This window comes from Metschnikowia bicuspidata, assembly GCF_001664035.1.
Source record: "Metschnikowia bicuspidata var. bicuspidata NRRL YB-4993 chromosome Unknown METBIscaffold_4, whole genome shotgun sequence".
Classification (NCBI taxonomy): Eukaryota; Fungi; Ascomycota; class Pichiomycetes; order Serinales; family Metschnikowiaceae; genus Metschnikowia; species Metschnikowia bicuspidata.
The window spans coordinates 1,452,990-1,470,931 of NW_017387734.1; the positions used below are offsets into that span (position 1 = coordinate 1,452,990).

The 17,942-nt window shown below is 50.5% G+C and overlaps 4 protein-coding genes across 4 annotated transcripts; 2 read left to right on the forward strand and 2 right to left on the reverse strand.

Annotated features, from left to right (window-relative positions):
* Positions 1-107: 107 nt before the first annotated feature.
* On the reverse strand, positions 108-809 carry MCM1 (transcription factor; the record flags this gene model as incomplete). The annotated part of the gene is made up of 1 exon (XM_018857746.1): positions 108-809. One exon carries the CDS (start codon positions 807-809, stop codon positions 108-110), a length of 702 nt encoding a protein of 233 aa, XP_018711199.1.
* Positions 810-1,427: 618 nt separating this feature from the next.
* On the reverse strand, positions 1,428-3,073 carry METBIDRAFT_71850 (uncharacterized protein; the record flags this gene model as incomplete). The annotated part of the gene is made up of 2 exons (XM_018858399.1): positions 1,428-2,393; positions 2,454-3,073. The coding sequence occupies 2 exons, from the start codon at positions 3,071-3,073 to the stop codon at positions 1,808-1,810; spliced, it is 1,206 nt and encodes a 401-aa protein (XP_018711200.1). The 3' UTR covers positions 1,428-1,807.
* A 7,106-nt stretch (positions 3,074-10,179) lies between these two features.
* GPH1 (glycogen phosphorylase) lies at positions 10,180-12,858 on the forward strand (the record flags this gene model as incomplete). Its single annotated transcript, XM_018857730.1, has 1 exon — positions 10,180-12,858. The coding sequence occupies one exon, from the start codon at positions 10,180-10,182 to the stop codon at positions 12,856-12,858; it is 2,679 nt and encodes an 892-aa protein (XP_018711201.1).
* A 1,799-nt stretch (positions 12,859-14,657) lies between these two features.
* METBIDRAFT_18001 (serine-type carboxypeptidase) lies at positions 14,658-16,319 on the forward strand (the record flags this gene model as incomplete). Its single annotated transcript, XM_018854761.1, has 1 exon — positions 14,658-16,319. A coding segment is annotated over one exon (1,662 nt), but the record flags the coding sequence as incomplete, so codon positions are not given.
* Between the last annotated feature and the right edge of the window lie 1,623 nt (positions 16,320-17,942).

A 17,942-nucleotide genomic window follows, 5' to 3' on the forward strand; every position in this document is an offset into this window, starting at 1 on the left:
AGCGGGCCGGCTTTTTCCAAAAGCTTAAACAACTGGCGGGCCGGCTTTTTCCAAAACAGAAACAACTAGCGGGCCTCCGCCCGGCACACCCTCCCAACCACGCACCACTACTGGTACTGCTGCTGGTTCTGCATGTTGCCGTTGCCCATGTTGCCGAAGTACTGGTATGGATCGTTGTACCCGCCCGCCTGTGGCATGGGTAAACCTTGCTGCGGATGGCCCTGGCCCTGGTACGGCATGCCGTGGGGCAAGTGCGTGGGGGGCAACTGCTGGGGATGAGGCACGGCGGGCGGCGGCACCTGGTGCGCCACGTTCGCCACGGGCGCATGGTGCTTCTGTGGCGCAGGGCTCTGCTCCGGCAGCTCCGGCGAGTTGGCCTCGCTCTGGTCGCCCTGCTCGTCGCCCAAGCCTTCCTCGGGCGCGTTCAAGCACGCCTGGATCAAGTTCTTGCCCTCGCTTTTGGTCACGAGCGGCTGCAACTTGGGCGTGGTGAACGTGTACACGAGCCCGGTCTCACTGACCACTAGAAGCAACACCTGTGTGCCGGTCAACACGGACAACTCGTACGCCTTCTTCATGATGCCGGCCTTGCGCTTGGAGAACGTGATGTGCCGGCGGGACTTGTCCTGGATGAACTTGATTTCGATCTTGCGTCTTTCCTTCTGCTGCTTGCCGCCCGCGGGCTCGTCGTCGTCGTCGTCGTCGCCGCCCAACCCGCTGACGGAGCCTCGGTTGAACTGAGGGCCGGGTGCGCCTGCGAGGGTTTCGTCGGAGCCTTCCAATTTGCTGGGGTCGGTGATTTCGGACATGCCTAGAGGGTTAGTAAACATCTGGGGCTGCGGCTGGTGGATGGTGGCTGGCTGGACTGGCTGGTGGGGTGAATGGTGGGGTGGTCGATGGTATTGTTGCTTTATTGGGTGCGTGGTTTGAGGTGCCAGGTCGGGGCGGTTCGTTTTGCGGGTGTTCGTTTTGGGGTGCCGAGGAGCGGGCCGTTTTGGGAATCGCCTCTATTTGATTGTCCCGGGAAACTGGGTGGGGCATGGCGGCAGGCCATATGGCCCGGGGCCGGCTGATCTTGTTCTGCAGTGTCGTTATTCTATGCCTCAGTTCCAGCCCATCGACGCTGTCTTTTTTTTAGAAAAAAAAAACAACAACCCGGCGGCAGGCCGGGCGCCGGCCCTCCTCGGGCGTGTGTTTTGTTGTTCTTCTCGTGCTGGCTTCTTTCCTGGGCCTCCGGCCACCTGATGGGCATGGACGTGATGCACCGTCCATATTAGGAAAAATGGCGAACCCGATTGGGTCACGACTTCCGGATTGGTCAACAGCGGCGGGTTCCGGGGCTCGCCGCCCGCCGAATTACGATTGCGGCCACGTGGGGGAAGACGCCGCTTGGCGGTCTCTACAAGGGGGTTTCAACATACTGGTTTGGGTTTCCGATGCACTGAAATGGCCGTCTAAACTGTAGCTGCAATCAAAACAACTGGAGATCTTGAGATTTTAATCCCCTTTTGGGGTATCGGTGCGCGCACGCCCGCTCCGCGGCCTGCTCGCGTATACCCGTGCCACGCCTGCACAGAGAACGTGCCGTGCGTTCTGCCAGAGTCTCAGGTGCTGCCGAATCCGGCGTGGCTGCCTGTTCCGACGGCCCCACACGCGCCCGGCAGAATGCGTGTCTTTTGCTCTGTTGGCCGCCCGCCCAAAAGGGACGGCAGGGAAAAGGGCGTGTCACGTGACGCGTGTCTTGCGGCCCGCGGCCGCGGCGCGGCTCTATGTACCTAATCTAAGCGAAGGCGTGGGCGAATATGCACTATTCGACCACCACCACCTCCGCGTCGCCTTGGCCCTCGCTGGCGTGCGGCGTGCTGTCCTTGGTCTTCAATTCCATATCGTCCTCCGAGATTTGGCACGTGTGCAAGTCAAGCTGGCTCAACACTTGCTGGATGGCATCCCTGACGGCCTGGTGGGCGAAGCGATCTGCAGGCCGGTGCATCGTGAGAAGCAACACGCGGAATAGAGGCGACTTCGTAAATGCAATCATCGGCGTGTCGGACTTGATTATCAAGCGCTCCAACTCACGGAGCTTCCCCACCACCTTCTTCTCGTTGTCAATTTCGCCCAGGAGCAAGCCCGGCGAAAGGGCTTGGTGGAAGTCACGGAATATCTCCTCGAACTGCTCAAGCGTAAGATAAAGATCTGCTGCCCGTGGGAACAGCTCGCTGAATTCCTTCTGTTGCTGCTCGTCGTCAAAAATGTAGTTGCCGCCCTGTATGTCGTATTCTGCTTCTTCTAGGCCCCAGTCCGAGTCGAAACCTTCTAGCGCGTCGCTAGGCGGAGTGCTTTCTTCAGAAACAGGCTCTTTCTTGGCACCGTTCGCCCCGTTTTTCGGGCCTTGGCTCAGTCCACGGGCAGGTTTCAGGACAGGCTTCGCCACTGTTTTCTTGCTTGTGCTTGACAGCTTTCCGGACGCCTTGGAACGTGAGGCTGACGAGGACGGTTTCTTGAGCTTGATGGTCAACTTGAGCTTTTTGGGCTCGGGCCCTGTGGGCTCCAGGTCATCTCCAATGTCCGACTCTTCCGCGGATTCGGAATGCTGCGGTGGTCCTCGTGAGCCCCAGGTGTTAAACTCGCGCATATCAGGCGGGTCCTGGGCGAGCTTATAGGCATCGATGAGTGTGTCGTGTTTTTTGGCGTTGGCTCGCTTCACCAAGAACGCCTCTATGTCCGCCGCAGGTAGAACTTTGAGGTCACATGACTTGATCCAGATGTACGTATCGTCGCTGAAAAAACGCACGGGCACGACGATGACCGGCTTGGTAGGCTTACGCGCAAGTCGGATTGATTTCGGTTTCACTTTGCGGATGTTTTCTGGCAATATTGCCTCATCCATCACCATAGCTGGCCATGCTCTGTATCCCTTGACTTTTGCAAGCACGATGGTGGTGGGCTCGAGATTCAACTGCTTTTGCAAGTCGACGCTCGTGGTCTGGGGCTTGGCTTCCTCGATGATGGGACTCTCATTTTCCTGACTTGTTTCTGAGGGTTCCTGTTTAGTCAGAGAGTTTTCTTGCGACATCGATTCCAGATCCATGATGGGTTGGATTTTCATGAGCCAAGGCGCGGACGCGTATTGGAGCTGTTGAAGATTGAACAAGAGTTTCCTGTGTGCAGAGTCACTTAGGTCAGCTATACTCGGAGAGTTCGCGCGTTGAGTAGTAAACTCAAGACACACGTCACACACCGAAAAAAGAAACAGTGGTGCTTGGGTGCATGAAAGGGCCCCACTTTGGCGGATGTAGCAATGTATCGGAGGTACTTTATTAACGACTGGGCCCACGTGAATAAGTCACCGAAATGGGAGAAGACAAAGCGTGCTGCCCGCGCTGGCAAAAAGCCCTTTAGGTGCCCACCGCACACGCGCCGACATATCCGTATAATCGCTTATATCCACTATTTTCCTAGCAGACAAAGCCCCGCTTCTTTGGTCGTATCTAAAGTAGTTCACTTTGCCGAGCTCGCTTCCCACGGCAAGATGAACACCATCTTCCTCACTTAGAACATCACACCCAATCTTAGTCTTCACCGGCGTTGACAGGTAATCTGCTGCAAATACAAAATCACCACCAGAGACATCAAGCTGTTTGCTTCGGTTGTCGCTTTCATCAGAGTCTGAAACTCCCGTCTGGACTGGGAATTGCCGAGGAACACCGCACACTTGACCGGACTCAAGAGTAACATACAAAATATCGTCCAGAACTTTGAGGTCCAATATAGCATTGGAAGTATGGCCCTCTTCTAGGAGCTGCAGCTGCAGTGAGTTTATATTGCCGCTTTGGGCAGGCCATCGTATCTGCGCACATGGCTGCAAATCCCACCGGTATTGCTGGTGCGCGCGGAGGTCCACGCCGTAGACGCAGCCATCTGCGCCAGCGGCAAACACGGTGCATTCATCTACCGCCAATGCGTACAAATTATCAGTAGCGAGTTTCGTTGTCCACGCAGGAGACAGCGAGTGTACCAGCATACGCATGTCGTAAAAATGCACCAGGCGTCCGTGGCCCGCGGCTGCCAAGAGTTGGGTGCCCACATACTTGCATGCGTTTGCGAGATCCGGCGTGGTCAAATGCCGAACGCGGCAGGTCTTGACGAGATCCCATGTAGATATCGTAGACCCAGAAGCCGCAGCTACGTATTCTTCCAGAAGTGCAATGTCGTTGACCGCCCAATGAGAACATTTGCCCAAAACTGTGGTGCTGGTTGGGCGTGTAACTGCATGGGAAAAGATTGCAGCCTCTTGCGTGCGTCGTGTCACATGACTGTCTTGTACTCTCAGCGGTAATGCTGGGTCTGGAAACAGAAGAACTTGTATGTGTGAATCTGCCGTGCCTGCAACGACAAAAGAGTCTGAAACGGGGAGAAACGTTGAGATCATGGTGCTAGTATACAATGCTAGCTGACGCGAATGTAGAGGTGCGCGTCATCCGAGATGCACGGTTGTGTCGAATGGCCGCTACATAGGATATTTCGTGCGTTCGAAATGAAACTTGTTTGGAGGACTGTGGTTTTATGGCGGTTCAGAGAGATAATGTGTTTGAATTTTTGAGTGGGCAAGATCTTGAATGCTCTTATGAATGCTTGGGTACCAGAATGGGCGCCTAAGTAGGCCATGTAAAATATCTTGGATCCTGAGTTTCGAATTCAAGTTTATAAGATTACACGCATAGGCGGAAACACTTTAAAAAAACGACACTGAAAGAGTTCTTTATATTGCTGACAAAGAATAAGGGAGCTTTTGGATATGCCAAGGAAGACTGGCAAATATTGATCAAACACTCGCGCGCATAGGGCAGATTTAGGTAAACCAATTTTGTAGATGTAAAGCAGTGATTAAGAAGATGTAAGAATTAGATGAAGCAATACAGGTTGAGGTCTTCTTTGTATTTCTGGCTTTCATTCAAAACATGGAAGTACTAGGCAAAGGGCTGCCTCAAACCGGCTGCAAAATCTAATGACTTTGCTGTTCATGGGGTTTAACATCGATAATGTGAACAGGGTTGCTAGTTTTCAAAAGTGATACAAAAGAGATCACCTCGTGCGCACTTCTTATTTTTGGTCTGGATGAGCGAAGAAATAATCACTTGTTCGTTTGAAGTGAAAAATATTCATTTATTATTCATTTATTCAGCAGCACAATTTGGCGGAAGAAGCGTCTTGTAAAAGAGGGACACGAATTGATGAAGATAACAGTTGCGGAAGCCTTAAAGTATGTCACAAAAGGACGCTTTCCATTCTTGGCATTCTATAGATATTACCTCTGCTAAAATAATTGAATTGTTCGTCTCAAAATGAATATATGACGCAATTTTCGTCAAGTGCATCTTTGGAGTATTTAGACGGGCCATCTTGGAGTCTGGACCCAATTTCTGTATCCAGCCTAGTAAGAAGTCTCGATCAAGAATATTATCCAACACCAAATTAGAAACCTGCATTGACGCGCATGTGACAATAAAAGGTATGTTTTTTTTCTTCTTCTGAGGAGCATTAATAGCTTTTTTGAAAGCAAGATGAAATCAGCACCACATCCCATTGTTGCTAAGATTATGAGGTTTTGAAAAGAGACAAGTAGAAGCGGACTAAGGTGACGTCAAACTAATGCGATTGATCTTGATAAATTCACTTGAATTAAGGTTAATGACCAAAATGTCATATTATAAGCGTCCACACATATCACATATATCTTGCAGTAGAAATGTAAAAGCGAAGCCCTAAGTTCATTCCTGAATTATGAATTTGATTATATAGCTGCGCCTTGACCCTTTATACAGAAGTGCGTAAGAAGACTCCGAACAATAGAATACGCTCCAACACTACTACACGAATAAAAACAGGAATTTGAGTGGAAATCACGAGGCAACACGTGGTATTATTTTTTGTTTTGAAAAGAAAAATAACAGTATTAGCTCCCAACAAGAACATTATATAAGCCTGAGCAGTCAAGAAAGTCTTCATAATCTCAAGAGGTAGAAATTGACCAGAAAATACTGTGCCAAAAGTGCTTCTTGTGCTAAAAATTATCAAATGTTGTGGATAAGGCAGATCCATTATACTACAAAATATGCCCACAAAATACTTTATACACTTTCGACCTCAAAACAATCAGGTTCTTATTGTTTACAGTTTAAAAAGGGTAAATTTGATCGCGCATCTGAATTATTTTCTCATTTCCTTCATGTTTTATCCCTTTGTTGATTTGGTACCTAAAATCCCAAGCAAAATTTATGATACACTATAACTATTTTAATTGAAATAAATTTGCGCACTCAGAGAAAAAATTGTTGTACTGTGTCTTTTGATAGACACTGGTGGATGTAGCTATATAAAGAGGAGATTTCGGTAAATGCTTACATAAAATTCCATTGTTTTGTTAATGAATCATCCTTATTCTTAGCTTCTCATGTTTGAAGGAAGCAAACAACAATTGTGAGTGCTTTGAAAACATTTACTCCTAACATTGCACTACATAGCTCGGCCCTGACTGAAAAAAATCAGGGAAATATATGACTTGCCAAGAAAGGAAGCCTTCAAATCTCGAGCTCGAATTCTTTTGCGATCTCAGCCAACACCAGAGAGAAAACGCCTACCTTACTGGATAAGCTACTATGAGGGTGACGGATTGAAGAAATAAGGGGAGTAAAAAGCCAATAGTTGTTTTGGTCAAGTGATTTCGATAGCCAATACCTGAGGTGGTACTATAAGTTCCCAGAAAATTCAATTTTGCTTTGGTTTAGCTGGATTTGAAATATAATCCGTGTGTTGAGTATTGTCAAGAAAAATCACGTGCACGGATAGACCAGAGCGGCTACCTTCAAGGTCGAAGTGGATGACTGGGCCAAATAAACAGTACAAAGTATTACCAACTTTGACCTAACAACGAGTTTACCTGAAACCCGAGCCCGCTTTTGGTTTTTTGTATGTGTACTAGTAAAAAGTTCTAGGAACTAAGTGGAACTTTACATCTGAGCACTTCAGTTTTCAGAATTACAATATATACTCTTTGATATTTGGTTCAGGTAAAAACGAATATGAATTAATACCAGCAAAATTTGCTTTAAGATATTTAAGTGAATGGACCTGAGGCAATTTTCAATCTTTGAGACGGGATGATGATGTTTACTGTCTTTTAAAGCAAAGGACCCGATCACAGTTCTGTGACTTGCCAATTGATTTCTCAATGGATAGCGAGAGTTATTCTTTGTCTAAATCGCCTATATTTTATGCCAGAAAGGTTTTCTGAAGTAAAAGCTGAATTCATCAACTTTGCATAGCTTTTCGTAGTCAATTTTGAGTTAATTCTCAATTTTAGCGTCGATGTGACACACATGGAATGCCCTTCTAGTGAGTTGAAGGATATAATAACTTGAGTTTTTTAACAATGAATCACCGGAGTGTATCAGAAAATACTTTCTGAAATACTTTCTTTTCTCAATACCAAGATGACATTACCCAAATGCATAGTCGTGGGAAATGACCGGGGCCGGTCATTTCGAGACCTGGATCTAATAAATTCTAATCTGGGCTTTTAGTTATAAAAAGCAGTTAAGATTCAATCCAGATTCATTTCTAATATCAGATCTCCTTATTCCTTTATGGTGTTTAAAGTTGAATTTGAATGGAGAGATAAGTTATGCCGTCTTAAATATGAAAAAGTTTTTGTAGTATAATTAGCTAACGGCTTGCAAAGTTGCTGCTACTAAAAAGGAATGAATAGGCTCAGTTCATCTTTAAAAGAGCTAAAATTTCATGGCAGATTTTGCACTCCTTTACCTGGGTCACAAGAACACGAGAATACCAGTTTCTGTACCCATAATATATAAGGGCTAAAACACACCACAATCTTGAAATGTTCAAAAACCATCTGTATATTCTTCACAGCTGAATGAGTGAGCTGTTAGATTGTGGAGCAGGCTCGGCTTAGCTGATTTTAGTATTAAAATCTGCCCTGGTGTATTTCCAAATCACTTTCGAAAATTGGTTTTGTTTGTAAGCTGATGAAAGAGGGATCTTTGGAATATCGGAATAAAAGGGGCGTCGCTCTCTTCTGTTATTCAGCTAACACTTGGTGATCATGAATGACACCTCATCTGATGCTTGGATGGAAAAAAGCTCTCGAAATAAATGCGGATAAGCCTTTGGATAGATATAGGTAAACTAAATGATGAAAGCGACTCTGTTTCAAAGGGAAGACTTGACAAGTATTTCCAGTAGGAGCAGTTCTTTCATAAAATTCGAAAATACTGAAATTCTTACAACAGCGTTGCGGGCCATATGGAATGTTGGACAGAAGACCTCCTCAATTATAGTATCGTGAATGAGATATAACTTTACAGGTTCTCAATCAATTCAGCCACAAAAGTCAGCAAACAATCTCATGATCGATTCCAGATTTGCTCGAAGATACTTGAATTATTGCAAGCAAGTATGGACCGAAGTTTTTAACACTTATGAGAAGAAATTGGGAGATAAAAAGTTGAAGAATAGATTTGGGAAAGACAGCTCATGTTGCGAATAAGGTCCTCACGTGGATTGACTCGACAGGAACACAACATCCAATACCTATGAATCGCTTGTGTTTCCCAAAGGTTAGTTCAGCAAAATTCACTCAAATCTTTGAAGAACGTCAGAACATAATATTTGGACTTGGAATTCAATTTGTCGCAAAATAGGATTCATTCTCCCCAGCTTGGCATACATGCCACGTATCCCAAACGAGCTGTGAGACAAGAGTACATAAAGTACATTCTCCAGACCCGCGGGTGCTTCAAGCGTGCCTCCCCACCATACCGGGGATTTTAGATCTTTGTCAAATGTGGAATTTCAGATCTCGAGATTTGAATCATCACCTTGCATAGACGAATGCTATTCCAGGAAAAGCCACGAGTATTTCGCGAGCAAGCTGATAACTCCCGCGAGACGAAGTGCAGGTTCAATGACCACCGATATGGAAACAAAACACAAAACTCATTACAAACCGGAATCGCCTTGGCATTTCTGTAACCTTTTTAGCAAGTGGCACTACTGACCTACAGAGTACAATTTGGTGAACCGAGAAAAAGGCCCGCAGAGGTTGGCAAGAAAGGCTTTCCATGGGAATTTTTGCAGCCACACAATCTTGGAAAATCTTTAGTGCCTTCATGTCTCGAGCGCATTATAGAGAGACAGCAAGTTGAAGAAACGAGGCGACGAACAGCAAGCTTCCATGTTCCAGTAATTAAAGTTCAGCAATATGCAGGGGCCACGGCTCACGTGACTGCGTGTATACAGGCACTGGACAGCCGGGCTGGTGATAGGGCCGTTTGCATCCCGAACGGCCAGTGTTCGTTTCGAAATCAGTCCTCGTTTGCATCCCGAACGGCCAGTGTTCGTTTCGAAATCAGTCCTCTTCCGGTATGTAAGCAAAAACACCGCTTTTCTAGCATCTTTTTTGGCGCTGTGCATGGGTTTAGGGGCAATTTCGAGAAAATGGGGTGAGATGGAACCGCGCAACGGGCGCTCCAATGTCAGGGACCCGGCGCGAGCCGATAAGATAGTACACGCCAGTTTCCCATAATCGCGCCACTTTTTATAGCCGTTGCCAGAAAATCAGCAGAGGCCAGCAGGCGAGTCACGTGCCTGGGCCCCTATCCGGCGGGAGGCCGGAAGCGGCGCCCCACTCTTGACGGCCAAGGGTTTGGCGCCCGGCTCGTATTCCCTTCTTTTCGAGCACCCCCTCACCCTCGCACAGGACCGATTAATAAAGCTGAAGCTTATTTACGTGGCTGGCCTATTTAGCGGCAACGTGCTCTTTTGCTTTTCTTCCCACCCCTCTTTTCTTCCACCAAGCTTGCACCATCTTTCTTTTTCGTCCTCAAGCTTTGTATTCCTGATTGCCAGAAATACTCTTTGACCAGACAAGAAAGCGGGGAACCACAGCGCTTAACCCCAGGGATAAACACGCTTTGGCTCTGAACACAAACGCCAATTGACAACCACACATTTCATCAATTGACATCCCGACACTCAAGTGCCGCCACTGTTGTTACTCTGACAGAAGAAAAAACACAAAAACAAAAACAGAACAAAACAAAGCACAAAAGCAAAAGCAGAAGCAAAAACAAAACAAAACAAAACAAAAAAAAACAAAAAATGGGAGACTACTTGACCCCGTCCGAGTTGCCGCAGCCACGGTTGAGACGGACCAACACCGGCTTCACACCTAACCAGATTGTCGCCTACGATGCTCAGATTTCAGAGGCCGCCAAGATCATCTGGCGCAAGTACTCCAGCTTGAGGCCCATGGGCAGCACCAAGGAGAGAAAAAAGGCGGAAATCACCGCCGAGGAGTTTGAAAATAGGTTCATCAAGCACGTCGAGTTCACCTTGGCACGCAACATGTACAACTGCAACGATTTGGGCGCGTACCAGGCCGCGTCGCAGTCGATCCGAGACTCGGTGCTCCTTGACTGGGCCGACACCCAGCAGAACCAGACGGTCCATGACGGGAAAAGGGTGTACTACCTTTCGCTCGAGTTCTTGATGGGCCGTGCCATGGACAACGCGTTGATCAACACGAACTCGCGCGCTGTTGTCGAAAAGACCTTGGACAACTTGGGGTTCTGCCTCGAGGACATCTTGGAGCAGGAGCCCGATGCAGGCTTGGGCAACGGAGGCTTGGGCCGCTTGGCCGCGTGTTTCGTGGACTCGTTGTCCTCAAAAAACTACAGCGGCTGGGGCTACGGCTTGAACTACCAGTACGGAATCTTCAAGCAGAAAATCATCGATGGGTACCAGGTCGAGACCCCCGACTACTGGTTGAAGTACTCGAACCCCTGGGAAATCGACCGCACGGAGATCCAGATCCCTGTAGACTTCTACGGCGCCGTGGAGGAGGTATACGACGAGAAAGCCGACAAAATGAAGAAGGTCTGGAAGGGCGGAGAGCGTGTTTTGGCCGTGGCCGCGGACTTCCCCATCCCGGGCTTCAACACCTCGAACACAAACAACTTGCGTTTGTGGAACGCCCGCCCAACGAACGAGTTCGACTTCAACAAATTCAATGCTGGCGACTACCAATCTTCTGTGGCTGCTCAACAACGTGCTGAGTCCATCACCGCGGTCTTGTATCCCAACGATAACTTCTTCCACGGAAAGGAGTTGAGATTGAAGCAGCAATACTTCTGGGTGGCCGCGTCATTGCACGACATTGTGCGCCGCTTCAAGAAGCAGCACAAGGATGACTGGTCCAAGTTCACCGACAAGATCGCCATCCAGTTGAATGACACCCATCCCACATTGGCCATTGTCGAGCTTCAGAGAGTATTGGTGGACTTGGAGGGCTTGTCGTGGAGCGACGCCTGGAACATTGTCACCAACACTTTTGCGTACACCAATCACACTGTGATGACCGAGGCGTTGGAGAAATGGCCTGTTGAGTTGCTTGGAAATCTCCTTCCCAGACACTTGCAAATCATCTACGACATCAACTACTACTTCTTGAAGCTGGTGGAAGCCAAGTTCCCCAACGACATGGAGTTATTGAGAAGGGTCTCTGTGATTGAAGAGAATGACTGCAAATCTGTTCGCATGGCATACTTGGCTATCATTGGCTCGCACAAGGTGAACGGAGTGGCTGAGTTGCACTCTGAGTTGATTAGGACAACCATCTTCAAAGACTTTGTGAAGATTTTCGGCGATGAAAAATTCACGAACGTGACAAACGGTATCACGCCTAGAAGATGGCTCAAGCAGGCTAACCCTGAATTGGCCTCTTTGATTGCGGAGGCACTCAATGACCCTGACTATGAATATTTGACCAACTTGGGCAAGTTGAAGCAGTTGGAGAAGTTTGTGGATGACGACAAGTTCTTGACAAGGTGGGACAGAATAAAGTTCAACAACAAGAGAAGGTTGGCTGAGCTTATCAAGTCCGAGACTGGAATTGATGTTGACCCCACGGTTATGTTTGATATTCAGGTGAAGAGAATTCATGAATACAAGAGACAACAACTCAACATCTTTGCAACAATCTACAGATACTTGAGGATCCGCGAGCTTCTCGCAGAAGGCGTTTCTGTTGACGACATCAAGTTGAAGCACTACATTTCGAAGGCAAGTATCTTTGGTGGTAAGGCTGCCCCGGGCTATTACATGGCAAAGACCATTATCCATTTGATTAACATGGCCGCAGAGGTGATCAACAAAGATACAGAGATCGACAATTTGTTGAAGGTTGTATTCATTCCAGACTACAACGTGTCCAAGGCAGAAATCATTTGCCCCGGATCAGATTTGTCCAACCACATTTCTACTGCGGGCACTGAGGCGTCGGGAACATCCAACATGAAGTTCGCATTGAATGGTGGATTGATTATCGGAACAGTCGATGGCGCCAATGTCGAGATCACGCGCGAAATCAGTGAAGACAACATCTTTTTGTTCGGAAACTTGGCAGAGTCGGTGGAAGAGATCAGACACAAGCACCTCTACCACGGAGTTACCGTTCCAAAGACGTTGCAGAAAGTCTTTGATGCCATTGAGTCAGGAATGTTTGGTGACCCAGGCGAGTACAAGCCATTGATTGAGTCGATCACCAACCATGGCGATTACTACCTCGTTACGGACGACTTTGACTTGATGTTGGAATGCCAGGAGAAGTTGGAGAAAGTGTATGGCCACCATGGAGGTGACTCCTCTGACCCTGACCACTTGCACAGATGGGTGAAGAAGTCGTTGTTGTCTGTTGCCAACATGGGATTCTTCAGTTCTGACCGGTGCATTGACGAGTATGCAGAGAATATTTGGAATGTTGAGCCATTGAGCCAGTAAGGGCGCCCGAGCCTGACTTCAGGTTGCACATCAAGGGAAAGCCGGGTGAGTGGGAACCCCGCATGAATTCTGAGTATGGGAGTCTGGATTTATCATAGTGCTAGTACGGCAGTAAGTTTGAATTCCATACTTTAAGTGAGTGATATGATGTAGTGGCCGAGATAGAAGCACTTGGGGTCGAACGAAGCGATGATAATCTTCATCATGACTGGTGGTACGAGGGAGTATGAGTTGAACGAGATTCGTTCGGATTGATGCCAAAGAGGCTCGCTGGGGCTTCTGCAAAAAGTGGAGGTCAAAAGCAAGAGGAGATAAAGAGCTTGAAAAGGTGAGATTGAAAAAAGGCAATTAAAGGAAAAACTGCCTGTTCATCCTTTCGAGCTTTCCAGAAGCGGGCGGATCGGGTCAAGGTGCTAATGCAGCACCATGTGTCCCCTGTTTTCGTCGATATCACTAAAACTCGAACAAAACCTTCCTGCTTAATCGCAGGTACGTGAGTTTAGAGATGGAAGATCGTGCACCGGCCTTTTCGAGCTTATCAAGGCATTCGCAGCCGCAGCACCACCAAGAAGTGGCCATACAAAGCAGAGCGAAAAAGCCACTAGATGAAATCCGAGAAAACAGCCGGTGTCGGCATTTAGGAAAACTCGACGAGTTCTGAAGAAACTACCATAGTCATTGCGCCTCATTCAATGGGACATCAGCAGTGTGCCCAAAGCACCCAAAAGTGCCAAAGTCCCCTCAAGCCCTGTTCAAAAACCACCACACCATTCCCGGAGCGCAAAAAGCCGGATTCTTCAGAATCCATCCACATTCGGGAAGCCGTGTCTGGGTCTAGCAGATGCTCGCATGCCGAGGCCTTTAAACCAGGAGAGCAGACTAAAGCCAATTGTCCATAAAGGGCCCACTGGCACAACGAACACAAAGTAGAGCGAGCCAACACAAAACACATGGAGCTGGACCGAGGCAGCCAAGGCCAAAATGAGTTGAAACTAATAAAAGTCGGGTCTGAAACTAATCAAACGACCCGCGCCCGGTGCCATATGACTGCAAACGACCGACCAACATGACTACAAACAGCGGGCCAAACAAGCAGCGGCCAAACTGACCACAGCATTTCAGAAAGCAGCCCAGACCAAAAGAAACAACCCACCGCCGCCTCTCCACAACAACGAACCTACCACCAAAAGACGACCCGAGCTGACACGTGAGTGCCTGGATGCAGGACCAGCGAGTCGTCCAGTGCCAGGGCGGAACATTTTTCCAAACCTAAGAAGGAGTACTGCTCTCTTTTGTTACGGCGCCTGGAAGTCTACATAGAGAGGCCTGGAAGTCTTTTAGAGGCGCCTGGAACCTCTAGTCTGGTGCTCTATTAAATGAACAGTGAAATTGGGGTCCCTAGTGAACGGCGCGCCAGGCGCAGCCGGCCGCACACCCGTGCACCACCCGTATGCACTCCGCCCCCATACTTAGCGTGCCCCCTCCCGCGCACGCCTTTTCTCACTCTCCATACTCGTTTAGAAGCGAGAACAAGCATCCAGCGCCGCCCCATACCCGCCCCTCCGGCGCCCGCCGACGCCCCCTGGCCGACCCCCCGCTGTCCCCCGACCGCCGAGCTCCGTGGCCGCGAAAAAAGCACGGAAAACGGGCCAGAAACAGGCATTTGCCGCCGCCCCAATCCCCTTAGCCGCCGAGCCCCAGCACCCTTTATGGCCAGCCTTTTGCTCTTGTTTGTGTACGTCCTTGTGGCCGCGGCCAACCCCCTCAAACACGCCCGCGAGGCGCTTTCCGGAAACCGGGGCTCCTCCCAAAAAGACTACCTCGTGACCGGGCTCCCCGGAATGGCCAAAAACATCCCTGCCGCCGACATGCCGCTTATGTATGCCGGCCAGTTGCCGCTCTACGAGAACAACAACACACACTACTTCTTCTGGAAGTTTGTGGACCGCCACAAAAGCGCGTGTGTGCAGAACCGCACGATCTTCTGGCTCAACGGCGGGCCCGGGTGCCTGCTGATGGACGGCGCGTTGATGGAGGCCGGCCCGTTCCGCGTCAACGAGCGCAACGAGGTCACGCCCAACAGCGGGCTGTGGCACCGCCAGGGCGACGTGGTGTTTGTGGACCAGCCGGCGGGCACCGGCTTCAGCTACGGCACGGAGTACGACGCCGAGCTCGCGGACGTGCTGTGGCACTTCTTGACCTTCTTGGACCGCTACTTCGCGCTCTTCCCCGAGGACCTCGGCAACGACATCGTGCTTGCGGGCGAGAGCTACGCGGGGCAGTACATCCCGTACATCGCGCGCGCGGTGCTCGACCGCAACGCGCGCGTGGCCGCCGCGCCCTACCGTTTGGCCGGCCTCTTGATCGGCAACGGCTACATCTCGCCCAACGAGCAGGGCCTCTCGTTCGTGCCGTTCGCCGTCAAGGCCGGCATGGTCTCCACGGACCACCCGCGCTGGCGCGAGCTCTTGGCCGCGCACCAGGAGTGCCAGAGCGCCGTCGACAGGACCCACGTGGCCGCCGCCGCCAGCGCCTATTCCGTCGTGGCCCGCACCTGCGACCGCGTGTTGAACGTTCTCTTGCAGATCACCGCCGATCGCCGCGCGCGCGCGGACCAGCAGTGCTTCAACATGTACGACCACACGCTCAAGGACCTGTACCCGGCGTGCGGCATGAACTGGCCGCCGGACCTTGCCCACGTGACGCCGTTCTTGGCCCAGGACGCCGTCATGGAGGGCTTGAACTTGCGCTTGCACACGCCCTGGACCGAGTGCCTGGCGCCCGTGGGCGCGCACTTGAAGGCCAAGCGGCTGCAGCCGGCCGTCACCCTCTTGTCCGCGCTCTTGGACCAGGTGCGCATCGTCTTGTTCCACGGCAACCGCGACGTCATCTGCAACTACATGGGCGCGGAGCTGATGCTCCAGAACCTCGAGTGGGACGGCCACCGCGGCTTCTCCGAGCATGTGCCCACGTACGACTGGCGCCACGACGGCGCCGCCGCGGGCTACTTGCGCTCCGAGGGCAACCTCACCTACGTCAACGTCTTCAACGCCTCGCACATGGTGCCCTACGACAAGCCCGAGGTCTCGCGCGCCATGGTAGATCTCTTGTACCGCCACTTCGACGTCAGGGCCGAGGAGGGCAAGGCCCCCCAGCTCTTGACCTACCCGGTCGGCCGGGAGGCCGCCAACGGCTCGTCGACTCTGACCCTGCTGGGCGCCAGCGGCACGGCCGCGGCGCTGGCCTCGGGCCCCGCCGTGCGCGTGATCCAGCTTGCGGTCATTGTCGTGTTGATCTGGGGCGTCTGCGCTCTCTACACCACCTACCGCGCGCGGCCCACGTCGATAATCAAGACCAAGCCCGCGGGCCGCAAGAAGAATGTGATGTGGGCGGACCAGCTCGAGCTGGGCGCCAGGCAGCCCAGCCCGTCTCTCCTAGCCAAGGCCCTAGGCAAGTTCAAGCTGCTGGAGCCCCAGGGGTCGTACCTGCGTGTGGACTCCAACGACATTGAGATGGCCGAGGGCGTCGGCAAGGATGCCGCGGATGGCGATGTCAGCGTAGATGACACCCTGAGAAATGTCGCGGACGACGCTGTCCCAGAGGGCAACGATGTGCCTGCAAGCTCCAAGGAGCCAGAGAGTTAGTGTATTTTTTTCTCGGGGAGAGATGTTTTTTTGTCGCTGCTCTCCGGAATTGGGACGAAGCGGACGGCTCGTGTGAACGGAGACATGGCCGTATCGTCTTTTGGGCGCTACAACCACCGAATTCAAGCACCAACAGTGCACGGGCTTGGCAACGGTCCAAGCTTTCCCGCCTTTGCGCCTCCGTCCTCTTCGCGTCCACGGAGGCGTATGGGCAGTGTGAGTGCTGCGGATTCTCGGCTCCACAACACCTGTGGATGAGCCTGGAGGTGTGGCTCGCGGGCTCGCAGCGTCTTGCAGAATGCCAGGGCCGAACAAGTCCCTAGATCTGACACCCCAGGTACCAACCGCTTGACCGTTCTTATTGAAACTTGGGCCCAAGGCATCTGGCGGAGCCTCAGTCTTGGCGGGGAGCACATTGCATCAGCTCCAAGCGCAAAGGAAGACAGCTTGCCCTGTGCGACCGCAATAGAAACCGCATGCACCAGACATCTATACGCATACAAGATCTTATACATACAAACAGACTTAAGACGTCTTAACATACAAGCCAATATTTAAACCCAGGACAAGTGGTTTTCCAACAGAAAGTTGCACCCTCAGAAAGGCACGGGCCGTGCCAGAGTGGGTGATGCCAATTCGCCGATCCGGGACAACGGCATCAAGGCCCACGGAATCAAGGCGCCGCACGACTGGTCCACCTCTTTGCCCTTGAAAGTATACAGCCGCGGGTTCCAGACCGCGTTGAGCGACCAGTACCGAAACGGGCGTCTTTTCGTCATTGGCGGCGAAAACGAGACCGCCGACTTCCAGTTCAGCCACGTGGACCAGATGCGCCAGTTTGTGGAGCACCATGACTTGGATGGCTTGCACTTGTTGTTCATCACCAACGAGCAGAGAAGCAATCTCTTGGAGGCGTCGGCCAACATGGGCAAAAAGTGCGATGTTTTGGTCAAGGAGTCCGTGGAGGTGCGGGACTTGTTGAAGGCCAAGCGGATTTTCATTGAGCAGGAAGCGTTGAACTGGTTTGTCTCCAGATATGGGGCCCGGTAAGCCTGGGATAGCGTGTACATAGATAGCAGGCAAGATAAGAATATGCGGGCGAAGAATGTTTGGTGTAGAAGGGGATTTGGGTGTAGATGAAATAATTGATGTAGACGAGAGTAGATGAGTTGTTAATGCAGATGAGATTGTACAGACGAGATTGATTGACCCTTTTGATCATCTGATTAAGATGAGAATGCTTAATGTGAACGAGAATGTTGATATAGATGAGAATGTTACTGTAGACGAGAATGTTGATATAGATGAGAATGTTGATATAGATGAGAATGTTGATATAGATGAGAATGTTAATGTAGATGAGAATCCTCCAAGTAGATAAAATAGAATGTTAATGTAGATGAGAATCCTCTTAGTAGATGAAATAGAATGTTAATGTAG